This window comes from Zeus faber, assembly GCF_960531495.2.
Source record: "Zeus faber genome assembly, chromosome: 1".
Classification (NCBI taxonomy): Eukaryota; Metazoa; Chordata; class Actinopteri; order Zeiformes; family Zeidae; genus Zeus; species Zeus faber.
The window spans coordinates 18,673,458-18,700,697 of NC_137193.1; the positions used below are offsets into that span (position 1 = coordinate 18,673,458).

The following is a 27,240-nucleotide window of genomic DNA, read 5'->3' on the forward strand; positions in this document are numbered from 1 at the left end:
CGAACTCCGACTCGAACAGGACGAGGGCGCCGTACATCAGGATGCCGCCTGGGGGAGCCATGAGAGGTGGCTTTTGAGAATTCATATTTCAAAACAGAGAGGTGGAACAAACCAGAATGGCGCTTGAAAAGGGTGGAGGTGGGAGATGAAAGGTTCTGTCAAATTTTAGCCTGAAGTTTGGTCTTATTTTAATTATTAAAGCGGGGATAAATCAGTCAAGCAATCAATAATCTCTTGAGCACTATTGCGATTTTTAAATGCATTTCTATTTTTCAGGAGTCTCAGGCAAGTTTCACTTCACCTCACAAAATAGTTGTAATGTCATTATTATTTTAATTATACATTTTTACTTCAGTAAATGTACAAATACAAAATTGAGGATGAGAAAGTAGCATATTGATATTTCTACTTAAGTAAAAAGTATTTAAGTAATTCCCATATCCAGTGCTGTGGTACAACACAGCCCGTTTTTACTGCAAATGAGTGCTAATGCAGATCCTAATGACAATTAAAAAAAAAAATACTATCGCTGGTGTCCGTAATTAAAAATATATACAAATAAATGTTTTTTTACTAAAGTAACGCCACTGTGTTAGGAATGTAGTGGAGTTGAGAGTACCAAAACTGAAATATATGTATGTCTTTGTATTATTATTATTTTTATATTTATAGCAAGGTGAGTGTGGCTTCAAGTGTGGCTGTTAGACCCTTTTGCTCTGTATTTCCAAACACATACAGAGCGTCTAGTTGCTCTTTATTTCTAAGTCATACAGAGCATTCCGGTTGCTCTGGACCTCACAACGAGGATTAAACGTCCGGATTAACTGAGGGGAGGCTTGATGAAGATAACATTATTTACGTGGATATAGACTCATAGTGTGTCTCCTGCCCTTAATAATCATTTCTCAGAGAAGCCGAGCGACGATCGCTGGTCCACGGGCGCCAGCTGTATTTTGATATCCTGTCATTGAATCATAATGCTGCGCTAATTGAGCTTAATGGCCTTAGAACTGATCTGGTAATTGGCTTTTCACATGGCCTCCATACGGTGCAGTTCCTGCGAGTTAACCTCTGTGATAAATTAAAGTAGACCGGTGTGTCTAATATTTTTTTCCGCCTCCTCCGTCTAATATCCTTAGTGGATTTTCCTTTTTTTTTGTTTGCCTTTAATTAAAAAGCTGGAGCTGTCAGGAAGTCATGGCTGGGCATGGAACATGGATCTTCTCGCGTGCTGCACGGCTTAGCGATTACACAAATATCGATTTACTGGACGACAAAAGGCCGCGTGTAAGAGCGAAGTGGCGCTGGGAAACATAAGCTACTGAGAAAACTGGTAGAGCGGCTGGGAGCTCTGGTGGACCTGGGGGAGGGGGGGTTAAGAGTAGTAAAAGTGATGGAATGCCCGCTCTGTGAAGACGGGCCGTGCGGTTTGTTTAAAAACTCAAAAGGTTCAGAGGTTTGTTGCGTAATGTCCCGTCAGATCGATCTGGTAAAGTTTCAGGATGTTTCATAACTTCAGGCGGAAAAATAAAAAGTTTAGCACTCCACTGCTGTGAAGGCCAGAACCTGACAGGCGTGACAGGAGTGAGCTGCTTCAAACGACCAGTTTAAAAATTCAACAGTGAAGGTTTATGATAAGAATTATTTATCTAGTTTTCCAATTTTTTTGTTTTTTATTGTTTCAACATTTGTGAGACTTTTTAAGGTTTATCAACTAAAAATTGTCAAATTGAGGTGTACACTTGAAATTGTACTGCAATTTTTAAGTCGATTTTTTTAATGTGTCCACTCAACCAATTTGAACTTTGTTTGCCGTTGACCTTTCAAAAACGCAACCAATGATGTCAGAGTGCGACGTAACAGGAGATGCAAACCAGATCAAAAGGGAGGAGAAACATATTACTTATAAGTGTACGCAACATTAAAATTGAACCGCTGAATGGATGGATCAACTGGATTTCTTATCAAGATTCAAGAGGTTTATTTGTCACGTACATATACATACGGTCATACATATATGCAGTGAAATGTCATGGCACCCGGAGATTACGCACAATAAGCTCTAGAAATACAAAAAATACTAAAATGTGCGTAATCAACATGCGTGTAGGACTCAACTTACCTTGATACACACTGATTAAAACCCAGATCAAGAAAGTCTTGAAAGAAAGCGACCGCCCCTGAAAGAGAAATAATCGTTTATTATTATTATTATTATTATTATTATTATTATTATTAATAACATGTAATTCGATTATGTGACCAGCAGAAAGATGTATAATACCAGTACCACAAACTTGCAAAGTTTGGGGTGAATCTTTCACGAGAGGGCCATCTTGATCAATTATAAAATAATAATAATAATAATAATAATAATAATAATATATAGCATATATATATGTAGAATATATAGCATATATATATAGAACCTTTCATACGTGAAATGCAGCTCAAAGTGTTTCACATAAAAAAATGATAAATAAAATAAAAAAATAAGAAAAAATAACAATTAAATGAAAAGTGGTTAAAAGGTTTAAAAGCTTAAAGTGGACCTATTATGCTCCTTTATACGAAAGTTAAATCTGAGGACCCAAAACTTGTTTTGGAAGTTTTTTGCTGAAGATACCACTCAAATTATGCATTCTATGCATTCTATCATGTCTCAAAATCCATCGTGTTCCTGACGCTCTGTTGTGGGAGGAGCCTCCTGAGTTCTGTGAGCCAATGAGGTTTGACCTTTACTCCAGGTTCCATTGTTTTTAGTCTGTAAACTGTCACTGATTTCACCCTCATTAGTCTGTTTTGAACAAATCTAAGGACAATCAATCCAACTGCTGAATCTTCACTCATATTAGATCTACAAGGCCTCATTTAAAAGTATGTTCTGACTTCACTGTGGTGTCCGGAGAAGCGTGTAGCTTGGAGCCGCACGGGATATGGCGGGACTTGGGGCACACACATGCACGCACGCACACACACATGCAGGCACGCAGAAAGCAAATACTTACATTTCCATCGTCTACAGTTTTGTCACGGACAGTTGGTATCAATTCCTCTTTCTTTTAAAAGATTTGTGCTGGTCTGTAAGCCAACAACAGAGCAGTTCCCATGTTTAGCTCTTAGCTTTGATGCTAGTGGGTCCGGTCGCTCTCAAGCTGTGGGTGGAGTTACTCGGATGGGGGCGGTTCTAATTCTACTGAAGTGACGTATATAACTGCGACGACGTAAATTAGTATCTCAAAGCTGAAGGGCTCGTTTCACCACGTGTTTTCTGAAACAGACAGCTCACAAAACACTGACTGGGCTTTCTTATTTCACAGTTTGCCTGTCAGTAGACCCATCAGAGACTCAAATTGATGTGCACAAGCACTGAAAAAGCCATTTTTGCATAATAGGTCCCCTTTAAAAGTCTTTCAAATTCAAGATGGTACTGCACAGAAACACTTAAAAGCAAAAACAAAAAAAAAAGGGTCACGATAATGTAAAAAAACAATAAATTTAAAATAAAAAGTGATCCTAATTATATGCAAGCTTGAATAAATAAATGTTTTCAGTTGAATTAAAAGGTAAGCTTTCGTGCTGTAAATATGTTTGTAAATATGTGACGAACTTGAGTGTCAGATTTTGTTTTGCAGGCATTCTGGTTGTGTACCTTTGTGAGGTCCTTGTAGAGCTCTGGGTAGAGCAGAGCCATTTCCGGCTTCACGTCCTGGTCCAGAACCAGCGAGAACACTGGGAACATGGTGTAGATAGTGGCATACCTGCATGGGAACAACGAGAGAAATGCTGAAAGGGCAACAAATATCTCTTAAATCTCTTATATCTTTAAAGAGTAATTTGACTAAGTACTGATCTACGTTCACATTCGCCCCGATACTTTGTGCTGATTTCAACTAGAAGGTGGCGCTGAGCCACACTTACTATCTGTAATGCTGATTTGATCAGAAACAAATAATATCATGCCCAGGAGTCCTTTCACATGACATTAATCATTTTACATAAATAAAAAAATCTATGTTCTAGTGCGCTGCAACTCTTTAATGTAAAGCGATCTTCAGGGAAGTGAATACCGATTAAAACGACATGTCAGTCACTGCATTATAAACCATTCAAACAATCAAATCATCCTCTTGCAAAACCTGTTATTTGCCTCAAAAAAATTTTTTTAGCATTCAGAATTCATTTTTCTAGGATTAGGATTCAGGATTCGTGGGTATTAATCTGCTGGCTATTTACTGTATATTATGAAACGTGAGAATACAGCACATACCCCACCATGAGGAAACCCTGGTACAGAGGGACGGAAGCAAAGTAGAAAATTGAAGAGAAAACAGCCTGTGGACAAAGGGAAAGAAATGTTTTTGAAACCTTTATTATTTTTGGATCCCAAACGACTCTCCTTTGTTCTATCGCTGGCTGTACCTGCATGGCGGAGATGATCATGCCTCGGTGCATGACGAATTGGCCGAGCGCCGCCGAGCGTTTGTAGCTGTTCCTGCCGTGCACCATGAGCAGCCGCCCGATGTGTTTGAACTGAGTGATGGAGAAGTCGGCTGCCAGGGACGCCTGCTTCCCCTCCTGAGAGGCAGCGCACAGAGAGAGCATTTCACTGCTATTAGCATGCTACCAGCATAACATTTAGTTTACCCGATCTGAGTTTTTAGTATGGCCAAAACCAAAGTGTGCTCAAATAGAAGGAGAAAAGTACCAGGATAACCTACTACATCCTGTGAAATATCAACTGCACACGACCCCAGCGTACTGTGCAGTGTTGCTTATCCCACAATGCATTGTAAGGGGAATAAGCCGGTAAAGGTTTCTCTACTGTGTGGTCATGACAACATATGTATATATACACACACACACACACACACACACACACACACACACACACACACACACACACACTTACACACACACACACACACACACACACACACTGTAAAATAAGACAACCTACTCAGTTTTTTGTTAGCTGCCTACTTCATAAAACGTGATTCAACAAGCTGTTCAGATTTGCGACCCCTTCCTATGTCACATGGGGCATCAGTAGAATTAAAACTGCTCGCCATCTGAGTAAACCCACGGCTGGAGTTACTCAGCACGACCATCAAGCACTGATGGAACCCCTAAGCATGGGAACTGCTCTGTTGGCTTCCCTGACCAGCACAAATCACAAATTTAAAAAAAAAGAGGAATTCGTACCAACTGTCCATGACAAAACTGCAGAAGAGGGAAGTATTAAAAAAAAATTCTTCTGCGTTTCTTTAAAAAAAAAAGTATGGGGTGAGTTGACTGGAGGCTGCGCCGCATGATCTCCTGCGCGTTTCCGCAAACAAATCCATGTAGTCATTAAATTTTCCGATGTTTCCTTATTGAATGAAGCAAAAAAAGCACAGTGCAGTGTCCCCCACAACGTTGAAGCACGGCCAAGAAAAGTTGGAACAAACTTTGAAATTAGGTCTTGCACATCTAATATGAGTGAAGATTCAGCAACTGGATTGCTTTTTTCTTGCCTCAAATTTATTCAGAAACACATTTTGGTGGACTGATAAGGTAAAATAAGTGAAAGTTTGTGTACTTCATACAACAGGTTCACAGAACTCGGGCAAACAGTTCCGGAGTGGGCGTGGTTCATTTAATGTGACACTGAAACAGACGGTTAGGAACAGGAGCGGTTTTGAGGCATGTTAAAATGGTGTGGTATGGAGTGGTATTTTCAGCAAAAAACAACAAACAAAGCCATGTTTTGGGGACCTTAGAGACCGATATTAACCCGTTGAAAGGAGTATAATAGTACGCTGGACAGTAGCGTGTTTTAGGGCAAAGTCTATGTTCTGATCAAATGATAAGAAAATGTGCTCCAGAAGTGCAGAATCGCACAGACCAAAGTTCTAAGCAGATAGTTTTGTTGCCAAGCCAAAAAGCGGCAGCTGAAAGCAAGAAGCCGAAAGGCACGTTCGTGCATCCGCATCGAAACGGGGCGGCGTTGCAGCTGCACGGAGAGCCCGTAATTACAGGGAGCTCAGGAAAGATTATTTATCAAAGGCATTTCATTTTTTTCATCCGTTCAGCGATAAATGTGGTTTCTTAAGGATTGGTCCACAATCTTTTTTATTCAAAGATCATCGTCAAATGAATTCATTTAATGTGTAATGTTACAATATGGTGACTAGCAATTGCAGAAATGTAATAATCAAACAGAAATGCTTTTGTTTGTTTGTACCAAGATTTCTGGGGTGCCTGTTATTTTCTAAAAGAGATGCAGAGCTAGATTCACCTTGCCCTCAATGCCGATGCCACAGTCTGCAGCCTGGATCATACTGACGTCATTCCCCCCATCACCTAGAGAATGGTAAGGTAACATATTAATCACCACACCCACCCACCCACACACACCCCTAGAGGTTATCAGATTAGCAGACATTAACTGATGAGCTTTGATTGCCATCATGTGGACACAATAGGTAATAAATTTTAAAGCTGCATGACCTGTCTCTTTAGTGTGTTTGTATGTGTGAGCTTGGGTGCATGTGTGCATGCCTGTATAAAATCTCTGTTATCCTGAGTACAAACATTCACACTTAACGGTCAATACAAAAAGTTCCCTTTTTTGCGGGGCAACTAAACAGGAGTTAAACGGTCGTTGAATAAGTCAGAATTCAGACATTTTTTGTTCAACATCATGGGATTAAACCCAGAATTCACTCGATATATAAAATCTGAAAAGCCGTGAAATGTCACCGATGGCGCAGGTCCTGTTGGCCGTGTGCTGCTGCAGCAGCTTGACGATCTGGGCTTTCTGGGTGGGGGAGCAGCGGCAGCAGACCACCGCTGGACACTGACACGCCAGCTCCACAAACTCATGCTCATAGTATCGCAAGCACACCTGCAACACACACAAAATAATGAAACCATCATAATAAATAAATGATAAAACCACTGTGCCTCTTTATGTGCTCTTTTTGTTTATGAAGTACACAATTTACATGTGACCCTTCATGAAATACTGTTGTTTTTGCTGTTTATTGTGGGCTCTACCCTTTACGGAATCAATATATGAAGGACATTTAAAGAGTAGGTTCTCTACTTTTCAGCCGAGGCCTTATTAAAATGGTTCTCATCATTTATAACTGTTCATAGCACAACACTTTACTATTGAGAAACATACTTCTTTGAGCATATATAAACTGTGTGTGTGTGTGTGTGTGTGTGTGATTTACACACATACACACACACACACACACACACACACGCATATATATATGCATATTTATTATGTACTATATACTATATATATAATATAATATATATAATATAATATATATATGCATATATATATATATATATATATATACTGTATAAGTATAAATATATATACACATACATATGCATATATATATAAACACATACATACATATGCATATATAAATAAACATACATACATATGAATATATGAATATATATATATATATATATATATATATATATATATATATATATATATATATATATATATATATATAGACTGTAACATATAAATGAGACAGAATAACCAATAATTCCTACTTTTTATTTTTATTTCTGCACCTAAACTTATGCACAACGTAACGTAAAATAAAGATAAAAAAAATAATAATAATATTTTTTATATTCTTAAATTTAGCTACAGCAGGTAAATTCCATACATTTGTTGTTACCGAGGGCATCAGCTGATGCAACGTTACACCGTGTGGTGTGTGTGTGTGTTTGCACGCACGTGCGGACACACATGAGACAGAGAGAGACAGAGAGAGAGTAAAACGACAGTGAGAGCGCATGGGACGAAGCGCAGGAACACTTCCATTACAATACATCTAATCATTGTCTGGGGCAAATATAACAAAAAGAGCTATTTCAATTTAGCTGATTCAAGGTTACAATTGTGGCTTTTGCATGGCTGCACCCATCATTCAAGATGCCTTCCTGTGCACCTCCATGCACTCAATCGCCAAAATAATTGTCATTTAAAAATTAAACCAGCGGTGATCGGGTTGTCCGGTTACTATTTATCAGTATCACTTTTAAATTTTTCTAATTTTTAACATAATTAATGGATTGTGTAGGCGAGATTATGTTCAGGCAACATTTGAAAAATGCGTTCCAGAACCCTGCGTGATTCACACACTGTGGGTTATTTTCTGATATTCCACCAACATTATCCCTAACATATTAGACACTGTGATAATAATATTATGTTGTTACACTATGGTGCATGCATTTATTTTGCAGTTTTGCGGTCGGCTATTCAACATAACTGTTTGGGAAGGTAAATCACAGATTTATTTTACGTACCCCCTAGATCGATCCCCCTACCACCGGGGATACACGTACCCAACTTTGACAAGAGTGGCTTTAACTGATAGAAACTGTGAGCCTTTGTTGAGAAACAAACCTTGCTTTACGTCCTAGGAGGTTGAGTGATTTCTGTAAAAGGAGTGATAGCTCAAAGAGCTTTGTTTTCCACTTCAGTCCCGTCAGGCTCTGGCTGAACTCTCTGCTATTAGTTTTGGCATCAGATTACCTTTTTACACTCTCTTCCCAACATCATCTGCTGCTCTGCACTACAGTACCTCTAAGGAGTCTCCAGAGACGACCAGAGCACAGTCGTGTTTCCTCCTGAAGGCGTTGAGCTCCAGATGGGCCTCGCCCCGGCTGGAGACCTGCTCAAGAGCCGAACAGTATGATTAGCCGTGTATTTATCGCTGCAGCGAAGAACGATGCTCATGATGTTTTAGTACTTATAAACATAGAAACAGATATACAAGGAGGATGCATACCGGCTTGAAGACGTGAATGTCCTGGTTCCTGGAGACCAAATGGGAGCTTTTGGCGATGCATGTGGCCGTCTCAAGCTTGTCCCCCGTTATCATCCAAATCTGAACGGATGCAGAGGAACTTGCCTAAATATGACAAGCTCCCCTCAATTAAAATGTGAGACTATTGCCGTTTAAAGCGACACCCCTGACCTTGATGCCGGCATTCCGGAGCAGCTCCAGTGTGGGCCTGACATCGGCCTGGAGCTGGTCCTCCACCCCCGTCAGGCACAGCAGGTCCATCTCCCTCTCCAGGCTCTCCACCACCGCTGCCACCTTCAGCGCCCGGTCGTGAATGCTCAGCTTGGCCTGGTTGTAGCGGTTCTGCACGTCACAGAGTGAAGAGAAGAAGGAGGAAAGTGGAGTTCTTAAAGAGTTAATGTACATGCTACATGCACTCGGCCTACAATACCGTTTATAATAAGGTATCTTTAAGTGACTCCAAAGTGACATAGCATTAGAACTTTGGACTCCTATATTTTGAACAAAACACACAAAAAAATCTGATGTTCCTTTAACAGGACAACCAAGGCAGAGTAAAGTGCTCGTAAAAGCACAAGAATAACAAAAGGGAGGTAGAGAAGGGCTTTTAGAGAGTCATCAAAGGTAGTCACACAGTAAATATGCGAGTAAGAAAAAACTCCAGCCTGCTGACTAAAAGTGTGGAACATTTTCATCAATAGTGTTAAAAACAAGAGAAACAGGAGAGTAAAACTACAAGAGATAAACCTCCGGACCAACAACACCGAGGAGTGAAAAGTCTTCTCTGGGTTTGCGTCTGACCTCAAAGTCCTGGTACTGCTCCTCCGACAGGCATTTCTTGGCCACCACCAGGGTCCTCAGGCCCTCCCTGGCCATATTCCCACACTGTGGGGGGTGGGGGGGGGGAGAGGGTGTATGATGTCGATAAGTGCCGAAATACTTTGTTACTGTCAGGGTTATTCCTTATAATGCAGTATTAAGAGGGTGGAACAACATGGATGCTAGTATCTGATATGGATTTATTACTGGGATAATATAATATAGAATTTTACGATTGGAGAATATACCTGATACCAAGGTCTAAAGTAAAACATGCATCAATTTAAAAAAATAATTGACAATCTGTTTCAGTTCTTTAGAACCAATTGTTTAATATTAAATCAACTTAAATATATATCTTGTGAATAATTTACTTTTTTTTTTTTAAGTTGCTTCATTAATTTACGTCTCTTCTCTGTATTTTCTTTTGTCTCCAATCAAGAGAAATTGATGATGTCCATCATTATGTTCTTTGGGAAGAGGAAAAAATATATTGCCTTGTGAAAAAAACAATTTTGTAGTCCGAATTCTGACAGTCAACTTAAGAATTCTAAGGATTCCAAAATTCAATTTAGAAGTCTGACTTTATTCCCAGGATTCTGAAATTAACTTTAGAATTCTGACTTTATCCTGAGGATTCTGAAAATGAATTCTGAATTATTTTCTGACTATTTTATTTTGGCCCTATTCCTCTTCCTCTGGAAAAATTAATCTAATTCCAATAATTTTCTAAATTTTAATTAGAGAGTTACATGGAGCACTACAGTATATCAGACCTGCCAACCATGTGAATATATTTTGAGTACCACAATAGTGTGACAAGGAGTCACTGTGGCGTTTGAGTTACTGCAGCTAAATGACTCCAGAATAATCAGTTATTCACAACGTAGTTGTCTCGTACCGAGGCTCATCACAATGTATGCAAGATACTATGGCTAACTATATACTGTACAGCGTACAAATTCATATAATTAGAATATACCCCCTGAAATGCATCATCTTGTAAGGTTACTGAACATGTTTACCAACTAGAGACGCACCGATTGCAATTTTCTTGGCCGATTCAGATGTCCGATTTTTTCTGGCAGTCTGACCTGCCGATTCTGATTTTCATTCACTTGTATGTCCATAATAAAAAATTGACTATTAAATAACTTTTACATTGATGTACGATCAGTTTGAGTTAAATTTTCTTGAAATCAAATATTCTCATCATTTGGTCTCATTGGATGTATCCTGGGTGCAATTTTCAGTTACCACAATAGTGAGATAGCTGATTTTGACACTGTGTGTTTATTATAGTTCATTTTTCGCTATGGAACAATAACAGAACAGAAAACTGTCACTGAGTTCCAATAAAATAAAATACAATATGGGACAGTCACTGAGTTTTAGTAGAACACAACATATAACTAACATGTAAATGTCCAGTTCAAACTTCAAATGAAAGTCCTTTCACATTTTAGTGCAAATATAGCTTTTATATATATATGGTGCTTACCATTACAAAATAAATTGCAATCATTGCAAACAAAAAGTAATAATAATAAAAAATGAATCAACTGAATCAAATCGATCCACTTCACTGAGTGACTCGTCAAGAACTGAGTCTGAATATTGTCAGGCGATAGATATATAAATGATATATCCAATCTTCTTCACTAACCTTGAAGTACCTCCAAAAAGCCCACAGTTTATTTCTTTCGCTCTCTTTTTTGAGCTTCTAACTACGCAACTACGTTACATTACGTTGGTATCGGGTTCGAGTATCAGTACATGAGCACAGTGCCGGTCACGGCCGATCAAGCAGAAAACTATTACCAACGCTTTGTATGTTAACAACACAGCCACATTTTTGTGCTCAATACTCCCCCACTTCCCGCTTTACCTCAGCAACGCCGCATTACACCTCAGTGGATAATAAAGTACCGCTGTGCTCAGTGCGCTGCGTATCAGTGGATGTTGAGTGAGAGGGAGGGAGGGGTTACAGAACCACAGTTCGTAGCATCTGGTCCAATCCCAGGGATGTAGTTTAAATACCAAATAAATGAACAGTATTGTTTTGTATTGATTGACTTATTGTTTCTCATAATTTAATTATAATTATATATATATATATATATATATATTTTTTTTTTATTTTTTTTTCTTCTATTTATTTATTGCGTAGTTTCAGATGGAATTTCGACCTGCGTATTTTGACCAATAATTGTGTGGTTGTTACACAAAATTCTTGCAGGTTAGCAGCTGTGCTATAATGCGTACAACTAAGACCAGGGTTTCGAGTTGAAAAAGGTCGATACAATTCAAAAGCTTAGTTCACAGACAAATTTTAATGTGACCAAAATAAAATACGAAGCGTCTGTTCTCGTTGGAGCAGCAGCTGCATCAGAGCGGCATATTGCCGATCAACACCGAAATAAATCAATGGTGAATAACGAGGCCTCGGGCAGAGTTCAGAGGACACGATCAGCCAAACGGACGCATGGCGGTTTATTTTTGATATGATAAACCGAAGGGGATGTTGATTGGTTATTGACCAGCGCAGGAGGCCGTACAGTCACTGACTCCAACAGGAGATGTTTCAGTCGACATCGTTAGCACCACCCATCCAGAATATGACATATGACACATACTGTACTGTAATTACCTCATCTTTATCTAGGTCACTAATTAAATCAAAAGCTGCCCGCGGTGCTAAATGACTCAATAATGCCAATATAATTATGAAGTATGTATGCACACGAGCACTTCGATCAGCGAGTTGGTACGCCGCGTTGATCTACTGATGAATGTCCTCGTTAAAAAGACGTCATTGGGCCATGTTACAGTAATGACCGCTATGGGTGGGGTTATCATATTCATCATTTCATCAATTTCTGTCTCACTATTCCGGCGATATTGACCGAATCATGTTAGTTTTTGATGAATCCATTTATATCGATACATGTGGGGATGACAATTGGTGCTATCATAACATATTTACACACAAGAAACAACCGGACTTCATATGAAATATACAGAAATACATATAAAAGCACTCACTTCCTCCTCCAGCCAATCATTATACTGGACAATGCTCGCCATGGCAACATCAGCACCCTTCATGTAGAACGCTATGTCACCTGTCGACTCCTCCTGGGTCCAAAAGAATACATGCATATGATGATACAAGTACGTTATATTTATATAATTTACTTGTGCCATTACATATAAATTCTACTGTTCCATGAAGAAGAATATAAGTAAAAAAGTTAAAGGGGGAATCCATGAGGTCGTCTGTGTTGGGTGGATCACGCTACAAATCCATTTCAAAATCATCATCATCATCATCATCCGAACTTTCCGTTCTCCAAAGTTTGCCATCTTCTCATCGACCGTTTTTTTTTGTTCGTTTCTCTTCGTAACTTAGGATGGTGGGGATATTATGTCATCCGAGTATGCTCTTCCTTTTTGTAAATATTCATCCATATCGACAGTTTACTGACTGCAACTTACCAAATTCACTTCTTGCCTGATCAGTGGGGGACCCAGTCACCAACAATGGAAACATATAGATAGGCATATTCATCAGATAAATACATTGAATACCTGTTTCTTATAAAGTGTCAGCTAAATAAAGTATCAAACATGGGATTTCTTTGTCTTTTACTAAAGAATCTCATGGATTACTATATTTAACGTTTGAGGGGTATGTATGTGAGATTGAGGGTCCCACCACCGAGACGGCATTTTGTCTCGCACATCAACATCATCACATCTTGAGGGTGAAGTTCAGCTCAGAGCTCCTCACCCTGACGATGATGCCCATCCTCTTGTTCTCGGAGGTGAAGGGGAAGATCTGCAGGATGCAGAAGGTAAGGATCTGACCCGAGGGAGTCCTCAGTTGCAGGGAGCTCAGGTCCCTGTTCACCAACGTCAGACCCACGCTTTCCGTCCAGCGCACCAGGGCCACCTGAGGAACAGGAAGTAGAATCATCAGTTGATTGCATAAAAGATGTCACCGTAGAACTGGGTGACACATAATGTCATGAAATTAATATATCATGATACAGTCTTCTCAATGGTACTGTATATTTATTGGAGAATGTCTAACACTGGTTCAATATTCCTCTGAAATTAGGATGAAAACATATGATTGGAGAATTTTAAATTGCAATCAGACGACAATTAAATGACTTTACATTATCATTTCGCTTGTTGAATTGTTTAGATCATGGGACGTTGAATCGATGAGCAGATCTTGTGATAAATATGGATGCTGTACTGCACTAAAATAAATTATAAATGCTTATTTTAATGGGCTGTGTATCTATTAGTAGAGACCAAGAGCTAAAATTAAGGGCAGGAGGACTGAAAATCTCACAAATAAAAGGCTCAATGACCGTTTCAGAGGATGTCCCCCCACAACGGAATACATTATAAAAAAAAAAAAAAAAAAAAAAAAAAAATCACTTGTTCATTTATGACTCACACCTGACAACGAACTGAGTGGATTGCAAGGAGAGTCTTGACTGTGTGGGGTTGTTTTCTTTTTAGATAAAACCTTTAACCTTTATTCATCCAGGGAGACTTTGTTGCGCAGGCCCGCTGTTTCCAAGCCAAATTTGGTTTCTATGCTTTGCACAGAGGCACTTTCTTTCCAAACCGGGGAATCCAGGGATTCCAACCATCAATCGACGTGTGACAATTTGAAGGCCTATTTTATTTTATTTTTTTTCCAAGGTAGATCACGAGGAGCCGCAGATGTAATGCACTTAAGTTGCATGTATCCCATTATAATTTAAATGTGCATCTGAGTAATCTGCTCAACCTCTAATCTACTCAAGCTGGTACAAGCAGCCAATTTTGGTTTCTGCTGTCCAAAGGCATATGAGGTCAATAAGAGGCATAAAATGTTGTCTATTTGAAATGACCACAGTATAACTAACTAACTTCTAACAAGGTTACAGTAATGAAGGGGGCGTTTAAGAGGGAAAAAAAAAAAGTGTTTCTGTTTTTACCATGTAAAAAAATCAAACACGCCTATAATGTTACCAAAATGCAGTCTGGGGAATATAAAAAAATAAGTTCAATTTGGATGAGAATGATAAAGTAAATGATTCTTTATCATTTTTACGGTAAACCACAATTAGCAATATCATGGAATATGAATTGTGATGTGAAGGTGGGATGCTTAAAGGGATACTCAATTTTATGAAGGAAATTTAGTCGTTATAGTTGTTATCGATTTTAGTAGTTCTGGTGGAGCTGCATTTAAAAATATTTTCTACGTTCTGATTTTAACTCGTCATAAAGACGCGAGATGTGTCACTTAAATAACTGAGCTTTTTCAGATGCTGGAAGGTGTATTTCCCTAATTTCACAGGAGCTAGGCTAGTTGATCACAGGAGCTAGGCTAGTTGATCCCCTCTGCAGCCTTGCACTGTGCGAATGCCATTAGCATGAGGAACTGAAATATACCTTTACCATGCAAACATAGAAAACAAGGTAATTCTCACTCTAAATTTCAAATAATTTTCCAACGAACTCTTAGCACCCAGGGCTTTTCACCAACAATCAAAGCGTGTGCCGATCGCCCATCAAGGCAAAGAGAGAGAGAGAGAGAGAGAGAGAGAGAGAGATGGTATCTCCAGAGCCGCTGATCCCCCTCTACATTTGGCGGAGGATAAGTGTTTTTCTGTTTCTCTCCCCCCTTCAGCTCCCCAGCAGGAACTGCGGCCCCCCCGGGTGAGCGTTCAGCTGCGCGCCACTCAACCCTCAATGGCTTCATTTTCAATTTGCTCACTCAAAGCTTGTTATTATTCTCCGACCTACAAATTGGAACTTCCTGCTGATACCCCGTCATTTCTCCCGCTCCCCCCTTTGAGCTCTGCGAAAAAGGGTCGACTATATTTACTTAACACACATCTGTGTGTCATTATCCCGCGCACGTGGAAGACGCACTGGCACGTGCACGCGTACACACCAACAGACAAACATATACACACACACACACACGCAGCGTCTGGAGGAGCTGAAACTGAGCTCCTCAATCTACTTTATCAGCTCCATGGGAACTATTTAAAGCCTTGTCAAGTACGATACAAACTGCGTGTTACTCACGACTCGCGACGGTAACAGAAGAGACGAGGCGTGACCGCTTTTACGACGAGGGCAGACCGGTTTAAAGGAGCCGATCAATCATTTCAATGGCCTCCTCAGGGTCCCGGAGAATTGTGTATATCACGGTGGCAGCACTGCCCTTAAAAAAAACAACAACGAGCATCTGAAGCCTTTGGTGGTCAGAACGGATCCCTCACGGTGAAACTCTAACCCCCGTTATAAGATAACACTTAGGTCATTTGTAATATCCGTACAGCACTTTGAGAGCTAGATTTGTAAAGTTTAGGAGGGTTTCAGAGTCGATTTAAAGTGCAAATCCGTAAGATCTTCCTGTATGTGGATGACACCGCAAGTCCCAGAATTCCATTCAAAACCGCAACGTTTCGGGGTTTACCCTTGTCTTCACAAAGAGTCACATTGAAAGCATGCCGTCTTCTGATCATTCATTTGTGAGATTTGCCTTGGTTCCTTTGAGACTGTGGGGATATTTTTTTCATCTGTGGGTGCTCTTCTTTGTTGACGATGTTCCTCCACATCGACTGTTTAGTGACCACAGAAAGGCGCACGGCTGCCTTTCACTTCTTGCACGTGCCTGATCCTTGTATTCTTGCCAGGAAAGGTGGACCCGTGCAAAAACCGTTATCAATGTCCTGCATATTTATAAAAGTTATTCCCTTCCAACTGTACTGAAGCTGCTCGCCCCCAGGAAGACCAGTCCAACTGGCTGAATTGGAAATGATAAACAGCCCGTTTATTGAACTCTGTAGTCATTAAAGGCCATTGTCACACTCTCTGCTAATATCTCAGGGGTCGAAGGTCACAAGAGGGCGGTGTTTGCAGAGTGGCCGACTCGTGGGCAACGACGACCCCTGCTCTGACCCCCGGTGGCCAGCCCACTTCATCTCCCTAATGACGTCTCATTACGTTAGAGAGGAACCGCTCCCAGTCAGATAAGCTGCTGTTGGATAGGTGAGGGGTCTGGTGGCCCATAGACCCCCCCACCAAGGACAATAAAATTAATTAACATGCATTATATTTATGAAAAAATGAAACATAAGTATTCAAATTTGAACCTGATCGGTTACGTTTCAATCACAGTTTATAATACAAACGCAAATGGAATGTACACCTAGGTTACAGCGGCCATTGCCCAGACTTGCCTCTTCCCAGAGTCTTGGAGAGAGAGGGCGTGGGGACTCGAGGAGGAATGGGGCCCCCTGCCACGGGTGTAGGTACCAGATGTGCTCGGCCTGGCAAATCGGCTCGCTCAAGTCAGAGGATGAAACCAACTCGATGGCGCAATGAAAGTGAGTTTGCGCTGGCTGGGATGAGGGTGCTAGGCGTACCACTGGCCTGTCCTGTCTGCACCCTCAGGGAGGTGGAGCGGCTATGTTTTGTGTGAGCATTCTTACTGGACCGGCAAATTTATAATTTATTGTTTTGTTATTTTTTTTAATGAAGAAGAAGAATCTCACACACACACGCACATGCTTTGGATGGTGGCCGGTGAAATGAGGCCTCTGCATTTAACCCATCCGTGGCCTGTCCTTCCTCCGGGGGCACAGCCAGGAGCAGTGGGCAGCATTCGTGGACGCGCCCGGGGACCAGGTGATGAGTGTCCATCGCTGGTCAAATGATGTGTGCATGTTTTTGGTGGGGGTCCTTATTGACATTAGGTAGAGGAAACCCCATGTGAGCAAACATCAAGAAAGTGACGAAGTGCCATGAAGCGTAACGCACTTTTCTGGGGGTTTCATACGCAAACACAGAAGTTACATAGTGCAAGAACGGGCGTTCAGGCGGTGGGTGGGAAGGAAAGAGGTGCCACTGTCCATATTACAGTGAATGTATGTCAGTGTATCATCAAAATGATTTTTAAGCTGTTATTTTAAAGCAAAAAAGGACATAGTGTTGCTTTAAATAATATACTAAATACAATAAAAAAAAAACAAAAAAAAAAAAACCCCAATATATTTTTAAATAAATAAATATGATATATTTTATCATATTGGTCAAATAAATTCATCATGTGTGAAACTTTTATATTGTAAGCTTTGCCCTTTTGTGTGTGATTTTATGCTGTGCTGTCAGGAGGTTAGTCACCCTGATGTAATATCTGACTGTGTCAGTGACAGTGGGGTAGAGATAGAGGAAGGGAGGGATGAAGAGAAAGAGGGAAGCGTATGAGACAAAAATGTTATGAGGAGGTAAAGAGAGAGTGAGAGGTGGAAAGGGTGCAAAAAGAGTGAGTTTTTACGCCAAAATTAATAAAAAATATATTTTTTTTTAATAAATACATTTTAGGTGATTGAAGCCTTTCCCATTGCCAGAAGAAATGCCATTCTTTTTTCTCCTGGTGCATCACAATTGACGTTATGAAAATGCCGGAAAAGGGGCGTGTCATGGTTCCAGTGTGATTGGGAATAAAACAGTAGAGGAGACAGCAACATAAAACTCTAAAACCTAAAAAAATTTAAAAAAAAAAACCTGTTTGTTTTTGCTGTTCAAAAGAATCGGATCGTATGTGAACAACCCAATAGTAGAAGTTAGTAGAAGTAGCACCGGCCAATGCTTGCACTGTTCCTTCAGCGCGGGGAGCGAAGGAGCTCCTCCGGTTCTGAGACCCGCTTGGACCCCGCTGGAGTGGCAGGGAGCCCGGTGGGAGGGTGGGGGTTCTCCGCTGCGCTCCCAACGTAGTGAGCCCCACACTCAAAACATTTTGTGGTCCCCAAAGTGGGAAAAAAAGTCAAGAACTTCTGATTTAGATTTTAGATTCTAAATGGGATATGAAATGATCCAATGATACACGGATATTCTTGTCTATTAACACACTAGCTAACTTTAACGCGAGTCGCATCTTGTCGGTAAAGGGGCCAAATTTAGCAAGTCAACCCGGTTGTCCTGTTTACATCACAGCCGATTGGAGGTGGAGCCGATGAAAACCTGTGTCTACTGCAGGGTGATTTGACCTGGGACTGAAACCAGGGTTTTACCTTTACCACTGATGACAAGTGCCAGATGTTCGCGGATGTTACTGGGTTTTTGGTGCAGTGGAAAAGGGGTACTCGAGTAGCATTCTAGTCCAAATGAACTTTCCTCAAAGGAACCACATGTCCCTTAACACTGTTTTCAGCACATTCACCCTGATACAGTGATGAAATTAAACCACAGCACTGGGCAAGTGCCTTTTTGTTCGTTTTGCTCACTAAACATAGAATATTGAGCAAAACAATTGCACTTTGTGGTGTGCAGACTGGTGCACTAACGAAAAACAAAGGAAAGAAATGTAAAGGGGGGGGATGGAGGAAAGCCTTTAAGCCCTTTACCAACATGATGATTGTGAAATCTGAATTTTTCACAAAATGTTGTGCAAATAATTGCAATCGAACGATGATGTAATAGTTGAGACAGCTCCAGAAGTGAAATAAAAGCAGAGCGAGAGAACAAAGACAGTGTTAAAAGAGGTGGGGGGGGCACCATATGAACAACCACAGACCCCGCACACACAACCCCCCAGTCCTCATCGTCTCTCAGAGAAAATTAAATATTGATCACTGTGAGCAGCGTGAGACAATGGAGGAGAAGAGATAGAGGAAAATAAATAAATATACACATCAATCCAGTGAAGGAGGTGAGGCCGCTCTAGCGCGCCGCCAAGGGGAAAACCCAGAATTACCTTTCCCTCACCTTTCCGTCTTCATTTGGATGGCAGGATGCTCGAAGTCTGACGAAAAAGGGCTTTGTGAGCGCCACAAGCAGAAAATACGTCGACAGCGGCCCCCAGACCCAGAGTGTGTTCGAGGAGATTAGCTCTCCTTCGATAGGAATTGAATGGTTCTCAAAACAAATAACGACAACCTCTGGATATTCAATTTTTACCAAGGCTCTGCTTGTGAACCGTTCTTCCATTGAAATAAGCTCCAACACGCCCGGTGGTCGTAAAAGGCCCAAACTCCAGGGCTACACATCGATGCAAAGCGGGGGAAAGTGGTGCGTACGCCTCACAGTTCATTATCCTTCCAGAGCCTTCCTTCATTTGGAGCCATAAATTCTCAGCAAGCATGACGCTGCTGATTAAACAGCTTAACCCCCGACGTGAGGGTGTGACCTCTGACCCCCTGTTCATGGAATGACTAATTGCAGGTACCAAGAATCAGCTATGATAAAAAAAAATCTTAAGAGTGGAAGGAAGCCGCTGAAGCCCGACAGTGGGATTCTTTGCTCGCCAGCCCGATACTCTGCTTCGCAAAACTATGAAACTTTGACATTTATTATCGTGAAGTTTGCTTATGAAGAGAACAAGATTCACAGTGCATTTCTGTTGATTCCATAATCAAATTATCCCATCCAAATTTAAGGGGAATTTTAAAGCAATGGTAGAAATGTTGAACTGAACTTAATCAGAATGAGTTAATAAGTGAATTAGGTGAGTTTCCATCAGCTGGGTTGAGGAAAATTAACCGTCTACCTGAATTTTTACGTTCCAATCTCCAATGCCAATAAAAGGCAATAGGTAGACACGTGTGATTACAATTACAAGTACAAGACAATCGCTATTATTTGTGTTACAATTAATGGTGAAGCAAAATGCCCCTGGCTTGAGTGTCACCTCGTCGGGGCTGGAGGCCTGGTAGGTGCGGTTGTCATCGCTGAAGTCCTGGTCGGCCTCGGCGGTCTCCGTTTCTCCGTTGACACCGGCCCGCGATTCATAGACAGGCGTGACGTTGTGGCACAGGGCGATGGCCTTCACCGCCTCGTTGATGCGGCTGCTGACGCTCTTGCGGACCTTGGGGGCCGCCGCCGCGGACTTCCTGTGGGGCGTGGAGCCGCCGATGCCGTTGGACGGCTGGGAGACGACCTGGCATGGAGAAAGCGACAGCCAGCAAACCGGCCATGAGACTCAGATGCTATGAAATATGGTTTGGCTGCCCCATGCTTGCGGGAAATGTTGCGGGAATTTTGAGAAAAGTCTGTACTGTCACAGTAAATGCTTTCTTGCTCTCTCAATGTGAATTAGGTATATTTCCACCAGTTGGGTTGAAGCAAAATAACTGTCAACCCAAATCCTTATATTCTCATAAATGGCTCTTCTGTAATAGGTAGACATCTATTATTACACATATTCCATGATAGAAAAAAAAAAAAAAAGTAATTTGAATCGCCCATTGCAATTAATTGCATGACAAGAAGGTTTTTTTTGTTGTTTTTTTTTTAACACCGTGTCCAAATGACTTCTGTTTGGGGAACTGAATTAACTTTCCATAAGATACCATGGCAATAGAAGGAAGACTATATAAGTTTATATTCGTACCCAGAAAGCTAGGCATTAGAGCATGCTAATCACTATATTTACCAAACATTATAAAATGTTTTTTTTTCCCTAGAGGAATAGAAAACACAGTTATTCGGAGGGCGAAGCATCGGTGTCAGAACGAGATTAACCCCCACCCCCCGGCCTCCGGCTCTGACGTCCCTTTTCAGAGCAAATGACACAGCGAGGGGTAAGCGCTGTATCACCATCTTTATCATGTCATATCTGATTTGAGGGCCTTTTATGTCTTCCCCTCCTCCGACTACGCCCATCAATTTAGCTGAGTGGTGGCTAGCGCAGCCCAGCGTGCCAGCTGGATGCGGCACCAGCGGAGCGTGAGATTCCGGTTTATTATTAACCTCCAGCCCCACCAAGCTGGGCGGGCGGCAGGGGGAAGTCCTGCGAGGGGGAGGGAAGAAGTTGACAAGAAGAAAACTGATCGATTGGGAGGTCAGCTGCTCAGACGTGTTGTGTTTTACTGACCGAGACACATGGGAGGGGTCGGGTTTTACTTGTGAATAAGACACATCACCTCCAGGATGTAGTGGAAAGCTTTGCTTTTGTGATCTGTTTTTTTAATGAGGGCTTCCACAATTTTGACAATCATGTGATCGCCATTATTTTGTACAATGATTAGATTTCAAATCAAAAATTTTCCTTCCAAATTTAAGTGGGATTTTCAGCCAATGTCTCAACAACTAAAAAGTGAATTAGGTGCATTTCCATCAACTGGGTTGAGGAAAATTAAATGTATACCGAAATTTTTATGTGCCAATGTTCTATGTCAATAAATGTCTCTTCTATACATGTCTATCTATTAAAGAACAGCCATTTATCAACCTTAAACATTGAAACATAATAATGTGGGTAGATGTGAGTAGAACCTGATCTCATTCCTATTCTATTGCAACATTTCTAACATTGGTTTAAAATTCCCCTCAAATCTGGCTGGGAACATATCATTTTGTTTCACAAAAAATAAAAAGATCAATAAATAAAAAGCTCAAATAAAAAGATTTGTGTTCAATTTAATTACTAGGTTATACTAAGTAATAATTCAATAACATACTTGCCACCAATATATGAAATACAGAAGAACCATACTGTGCAAAACAGAATGAAGGTTTTAAATTTCAGCCAGAACATAAAATGTAATTTTATGATAATGACATTCTGGCTGAAATGTAAAACTTACAGGTCTTAGTTTTATAAAGTTTTTCTTAAAGGTCCCTGATTTCAACTTTTTATTGTCTGTCTGACATGTTTGTGCAGTTTGTTAGTGTAGAGGAGCATTGAAAGGACAAACAGGGCAAGACAGGGTCAGAGCAGGGTCTACCTTATTACATAACTTAATTTTGTCCAGAACAAAAAATTGAGAAATTCCTCAGACGTTTTGCTAGCTATGATGATAAACACATAATATAATCAGCATATAATCAATTTGGTTTTTGGTTAAATTTTTTAGTCTCATGTTCTTGGCCTTTTCAACCAACCTTGCCCTGAAAAACACTGAGGTTTAGTATCATATCAGTCAATTCTCTATAATAATATATATAGTATAATATCAACATATTTTACAGAAGGAATACTGCCTCATGCCATGGAGGTTGTTTAAAGACACTGCATTTTTATGGCACTTTTGAAGCCATTGCAGCCATTTTGTTAAAGGATTTTTTCTTATTAAAATGTTGATTCCCATCATATATAACTGTTTATAGCAGAACCTCGCTGAACACTTTTCTATTGAGAAACTTACCACTCTGCTGCAGCTTCTCTCTATTAAAATGTTAAATATCCTTTTCGAAAAAACCAGAAGCTCATAATACTGTCAGATAGTGAATTTTAATACCAAAATAATTGTTTCAAACTGTGCATTTTATCAGGTTTTTAAAGGTTTTATTGACTATTTTGGAAGACTAGAAACAGGAAGTTGGGTTGCTTCCTACTGACTACCTGCTGTAGCCAGTAGTACAACTGCTTCGGTACATCCTGTTGGATATACAGCACTGCAGCAATCATAAAAATGAGTTTTTAAGCGGCACCATGTAACTTTTGGTATTTGGGATTTGGCGCCCCTACATTTGGGATTCGGCGCCCCTACAGTTTCTGAGTGCAATTGCACTTTTACGCCACTGTCGTAAAACTCCAGTGTCTGAAAATAATTAATTTTACCAGACAAATTTGAACCTTATCGGTCACGTGTCAATAGCAGTATATGTTATAAATAAATAATGTACACCAGCGACCCATGCACAGACCTTGCCGCTTCAGCGAGAGGGCGCAGCCATCGGCCCCCTGCTACCGGTGTAGGTACCAGATGTGCTAGTTCTGTCAGATCGGCTCACACGTGCGAGTCAGAGGGTGAAACAAACCCTGTGGCGCAATGAAAGTGAGGGCCGCCCGCACCACTGGCCCGTCTCCTCCGCACTGTCGGGGAGGAGGAGTGTCTACGTTTTTTATGAGCAATATTACCACACATTTGGACAGGCAAGTTTATAATTTATAGGTTTTTATTTTTTTTTTTTAATAAAAAATACTTTTTACCAGGCTAAAAAAACAGTCATTACCAGGGCCAAACATCAAGGAAGTGATGTAGCGTGGTAAAGCGTAACGCACTTTTCCTGTGATTCCATACCCAATCACAGAAGTTACATAGTGCAAGAACAGGCGTTCGGGGGGTGGGTGGGAATGAAAGAGATCCCATTCTCCATATTACAAGTCAGTGTTCCATCAAAATGATTTTGAAGCTGTTATTTTGAGGTAAAAGAGTTACATAGTGTTGCCTGAAATAAAATGTGATATTACTGTTACTTACAGTAACTACTCTAACTCATGCTCAAAAATACACTTAAAATACTACTATAAAATTATTTTCCCATTTTCTAAAAGTGAGTCTTTTTTACTTTACCCCTTTGGACTGCATTTGTGCATTGTGAGAAGCTGCAAAGTGGTAATTTTCTTAATAGTAAAGTGTCAGCAAGGTCACGAACAGTTTTAAATGACAACATTTAAACACCACACCTGGATAAGGCTTCAGTTAGAAAATTTCCAACCTGATGCAAGCTTCCAATATGTGACAGAAAAATTAAATAAAAATAATAATAATAAAGTAGAGACGATAACAGTTGTGCAGACATTGATGAGTCTTTTCTATATGACCTGTGTCAGTGACATTTCGATTTAGTATTTACGCTCTGTAGTGAAACTGTGCTATGACCTGAGGTGGGTGTCATAGACAGGAAAGCAGCGTCTAACCAATCATATTCTGCCATGACACAGTGCTGCTTGACTCTGCTCGTCATCTTTCATTAGCGCAGATCACAAGTAAGGCAGTGGGCAGATGGTTTGGCTGCTCGTCCAGCTGTTTGGAGCTGACTGAGTGGGAACAATATCATTCTGTCAGGCTTCCAGGGAGGAACACACTGACTAACAGTACTGGAAGTTATTCAGGGACGCCATGTGATAAATGGACAATATAGTTCTTTCTTCGGTAAAATGTTATCCTTGGTTAGATATTAAGACTATTGTGACTAATATGACTCATTCGGATAGACATGCAGGGGAGATCTACTCAGTATCTCTTGCTCAACCCGAGCCTACGCACTATGACACACACATTTTTTCCTCCACCTGCCTAAAGAAATCCAATTATATATCGACAGGGTTAAAAGCAGGATTTCTTCACATTAGATTCTGTCCATTCTTGTTTTATAGAAATAGATTGTTGTTACCTGCGCATAGGACTGAGCGATGTGGCTCTGGATCTCATCCATGGTGTCGGTGCCGTACGACACCGTGCCGAGGTGAAGCCGCTTGAAGATCATCTCATTCTGCGTCAGCGTGCCTGCGGATCACAAAACACATGAAGAATATTAAAAACTGGAGGCTTGCAGGTAACAATATGCTGCCCGAATACTTGATCTTGCTAAAATGTTGTGATACCTAAAACCAAGAACCCGTCCAACACAAAGTATGTAGCTGCTGCTCGGAGCGAGAAACACATTCCACTTTAGGTCTTGGTGACAGATACATTTTAAAAATGTTGCAAATAATAAATAAACATAGTTTCTACAATCAGTGATTGTAGAGAAAGTGTCAGTATTTGTATCGGTAAGTACCAGTGAGTAAGTGTTCGTACTCGGTTAAGGGAAAAAGAACAATTTATTGGTTTAGAACAAAAGCTCATCATGAATGTCATTTATGTACTATTTAAACATTTATTTACATTTTTTTATGCTTTCTTTTTTTTATCATTTTTAAGAACCAAATGAAAATTTTAATCCACACAATACTCAGTAGGTATATACATTATTCAGATAACTTGAAAATGATTTTGATACACTTTATTTGGCCAATTCCAATTCTGTATCGAGCCGTGGCCTTGTCGCAATGAAACCAAAACCCTTGGACTGGAAGCAGCTTTTGTTTGTAATCGAGACAATCTTGGTCAAGGTAATTTAAGACGACAAGAAGTGACATATCAAGTGACGACTCCCCTTTGTTTATCCTGTTTGATTATTGATCGGGAGCAAATCTGTCCTCCCTATAGTTCCATATCAGCAACAATGAAGGAAAGGAACACCACAACTCCTAACCCGAGCACTACAACTCCTAACCCGAACACAAAACACATCATGTCGGTCCTCTGAAGAATGCCCAAAATGTCCCGAGCGTCATGGGATCTGCTGGATGACGTGACTCACTCCTCATTGACTTGATCTAATTACCCACATGGGCTCCCTGTCCTCTTTAACTAACAAACTAGACGCTAAAAACCCGCACACAAAGAGACTGACTGAGTGTTCGCAAGCTGAAAAAAAACAAAAAAAAAACACCACGAAAATAGGGTCAATGGCCTCGTTTAATGGATGCTGGTTGCCAGAATGTGTATTGATAGAGCGTAAACCTGATTAGAGGGCATCTACCTTCCAATAACATTAGAGCCACAGGGTTATCCAATTCTAACCGATTGATTGTTTGTTCCTCTTTCCATGCGCTTTAACTATCAACTTGGATAAATCGCTTCTGAAGCAAATCTATTCCTAGCTAGATCGCTGGGGAAAGACAAAGAAGCGTGCAAGGACCTCAACGGGAGTCCATCATTGGCCAAGAACGCCTATTTGTTATAGAAGAATAAAGCCGTGAGAATTGAATTAGAGAAAGGTTTTCCTACATTCTGCCCTTGTATAAAGGAGGGAAATCTCTACAACCTTTTAAAGACCTTCATTTATTTTGCCTCCAATTCAGAAATGTGTGTTTTATTGTTTCTCCTAAAAACTGGTAGCTTGTATGGACAGAATTCCACCGATACTCAAAAACATTTCTGGCATTCAATATCAAATTTCAATAACTTATACCTAGTTATACAGAGTAATACCAAAACCTGGGTCTCTCCGAATGATCTCTTAAGCATTAGTGAGGCAAAAATGAAACTAAAGGTTTATATAGTAACAGCAAATGTGTTTTCTTTAATGTATTATAAAATATTTATAATAATACAAATAAAATAATGAATAATAAGTTACATTCATTAAACAAAACCCAGCACTGGTTTTGAGTAGTGTGTTGAATTGCTGTAGACACAGTCGGTTGTGATCCACTGTACGTAACATTTGGGGCAAGAACTGCATATATATATATATATATAAATCTCTCTCTCTCTCTCTCTCTCTCTCTCTCTCTCACCTGTTTTGTCAGTCAACAGGTAGACCAGCCGGCCCAGCTCCTCTGGGATAGTACTGGTTCGAACAACCGTGCCGGGGATGTGTTCGTCCTTCATTATCATCCAGCCATACGCAGACTTCCCCATGTCCAGGTTGACACGCAGGCTACGCAGAGGAGGGAACAAGACCAGGCTCAGAACTACAGGCGCACATTTAGGACAAAAAACCAAAAGGTCCTCGAGCGAGTGAGTTAGGTTCATCCAGAACAGGTAAGTGTAGCAGGTAACTATGAAGGAAAGTTCATTCAGTTCAGAGGAAAATTTAGGTTTTTGTAACGCCGGAATATATTGACTCTGATACAGAATAGTTTGACTTATTTTGACAAAAAGAAATACGCGGATGAATAAAATCAGACAAAATGCTTATGTTGAATTTAAGACATCATAAATTCAAATTCAAATTGAATGACTTTGTAACATAATATTTGTAAAACTGAATTGACGAA

At 40.4% G+C, this 27,240-nt stretch overlaps 1 protein-coding gene across 1 annotated transcript in view; it reads right to left on the bottom strand.

The window, feature by feature from the left end:
* atp9b (ATPase phospholipid transporting 9B) overlaps nt 1-27,240 on the bottom strand; it is a gene marked incomplete at its 3' end in the record, with an annotated part of 51,457 nt that overhangs the window by 1,435 nt on the left and 22,782 nt on the right. Inside the window, exons 13-26 of the mRNA XM_080011979.1 lie at nt 26,758-26,900; nt 24,804-24,916; nt 20,371-20,619; nt 13,450-13,611; nt 12,702-12,794; nt 9,639-9,722; nt 9,009-9,179; nt 8,820-8,918; nt 8,613-8,702; nt 6,745-6,889; nt 6,281-6,345; nt 4,423-4,578; nt 4,271-4,335; nt 3,653-3,761 (exon numbers count right to left, since the gene is read on the bottom strand). Coding sequence (XP_079868105.1) covers nt 3,653-3,761; nt 4,271-4,335; nt 4,423-4,578; nt 6,281-6,345; nt 6,745-6,889; nt 8,613-8,702; nt 8,820-8,918; nt 9,009-9,179; nt 9,639-9,722; nt 12,702-12,794; nt 13,450-13,611; nt 20,371-20,619; nt 24,804-24,916; nt 26,758-26,900 — 1,744 coding nt within the window. The remainder of the gene's footprint in view (nt 1-3,652; nt 3,762-4,270; nt 4,336-4,422; nt 4,579-6,280; nt 6,346-6,744; nt 6,890-8,612; nt 8,703-8,819; nt 8,919-9,008; nt 9,180-9,638; nt 9,723-12,701; nt 12,795-13,449; nt 13,612-20,370; nt 20,620-24,803; nt 24,917-26,757; nt 26,901-27,240) is intronic.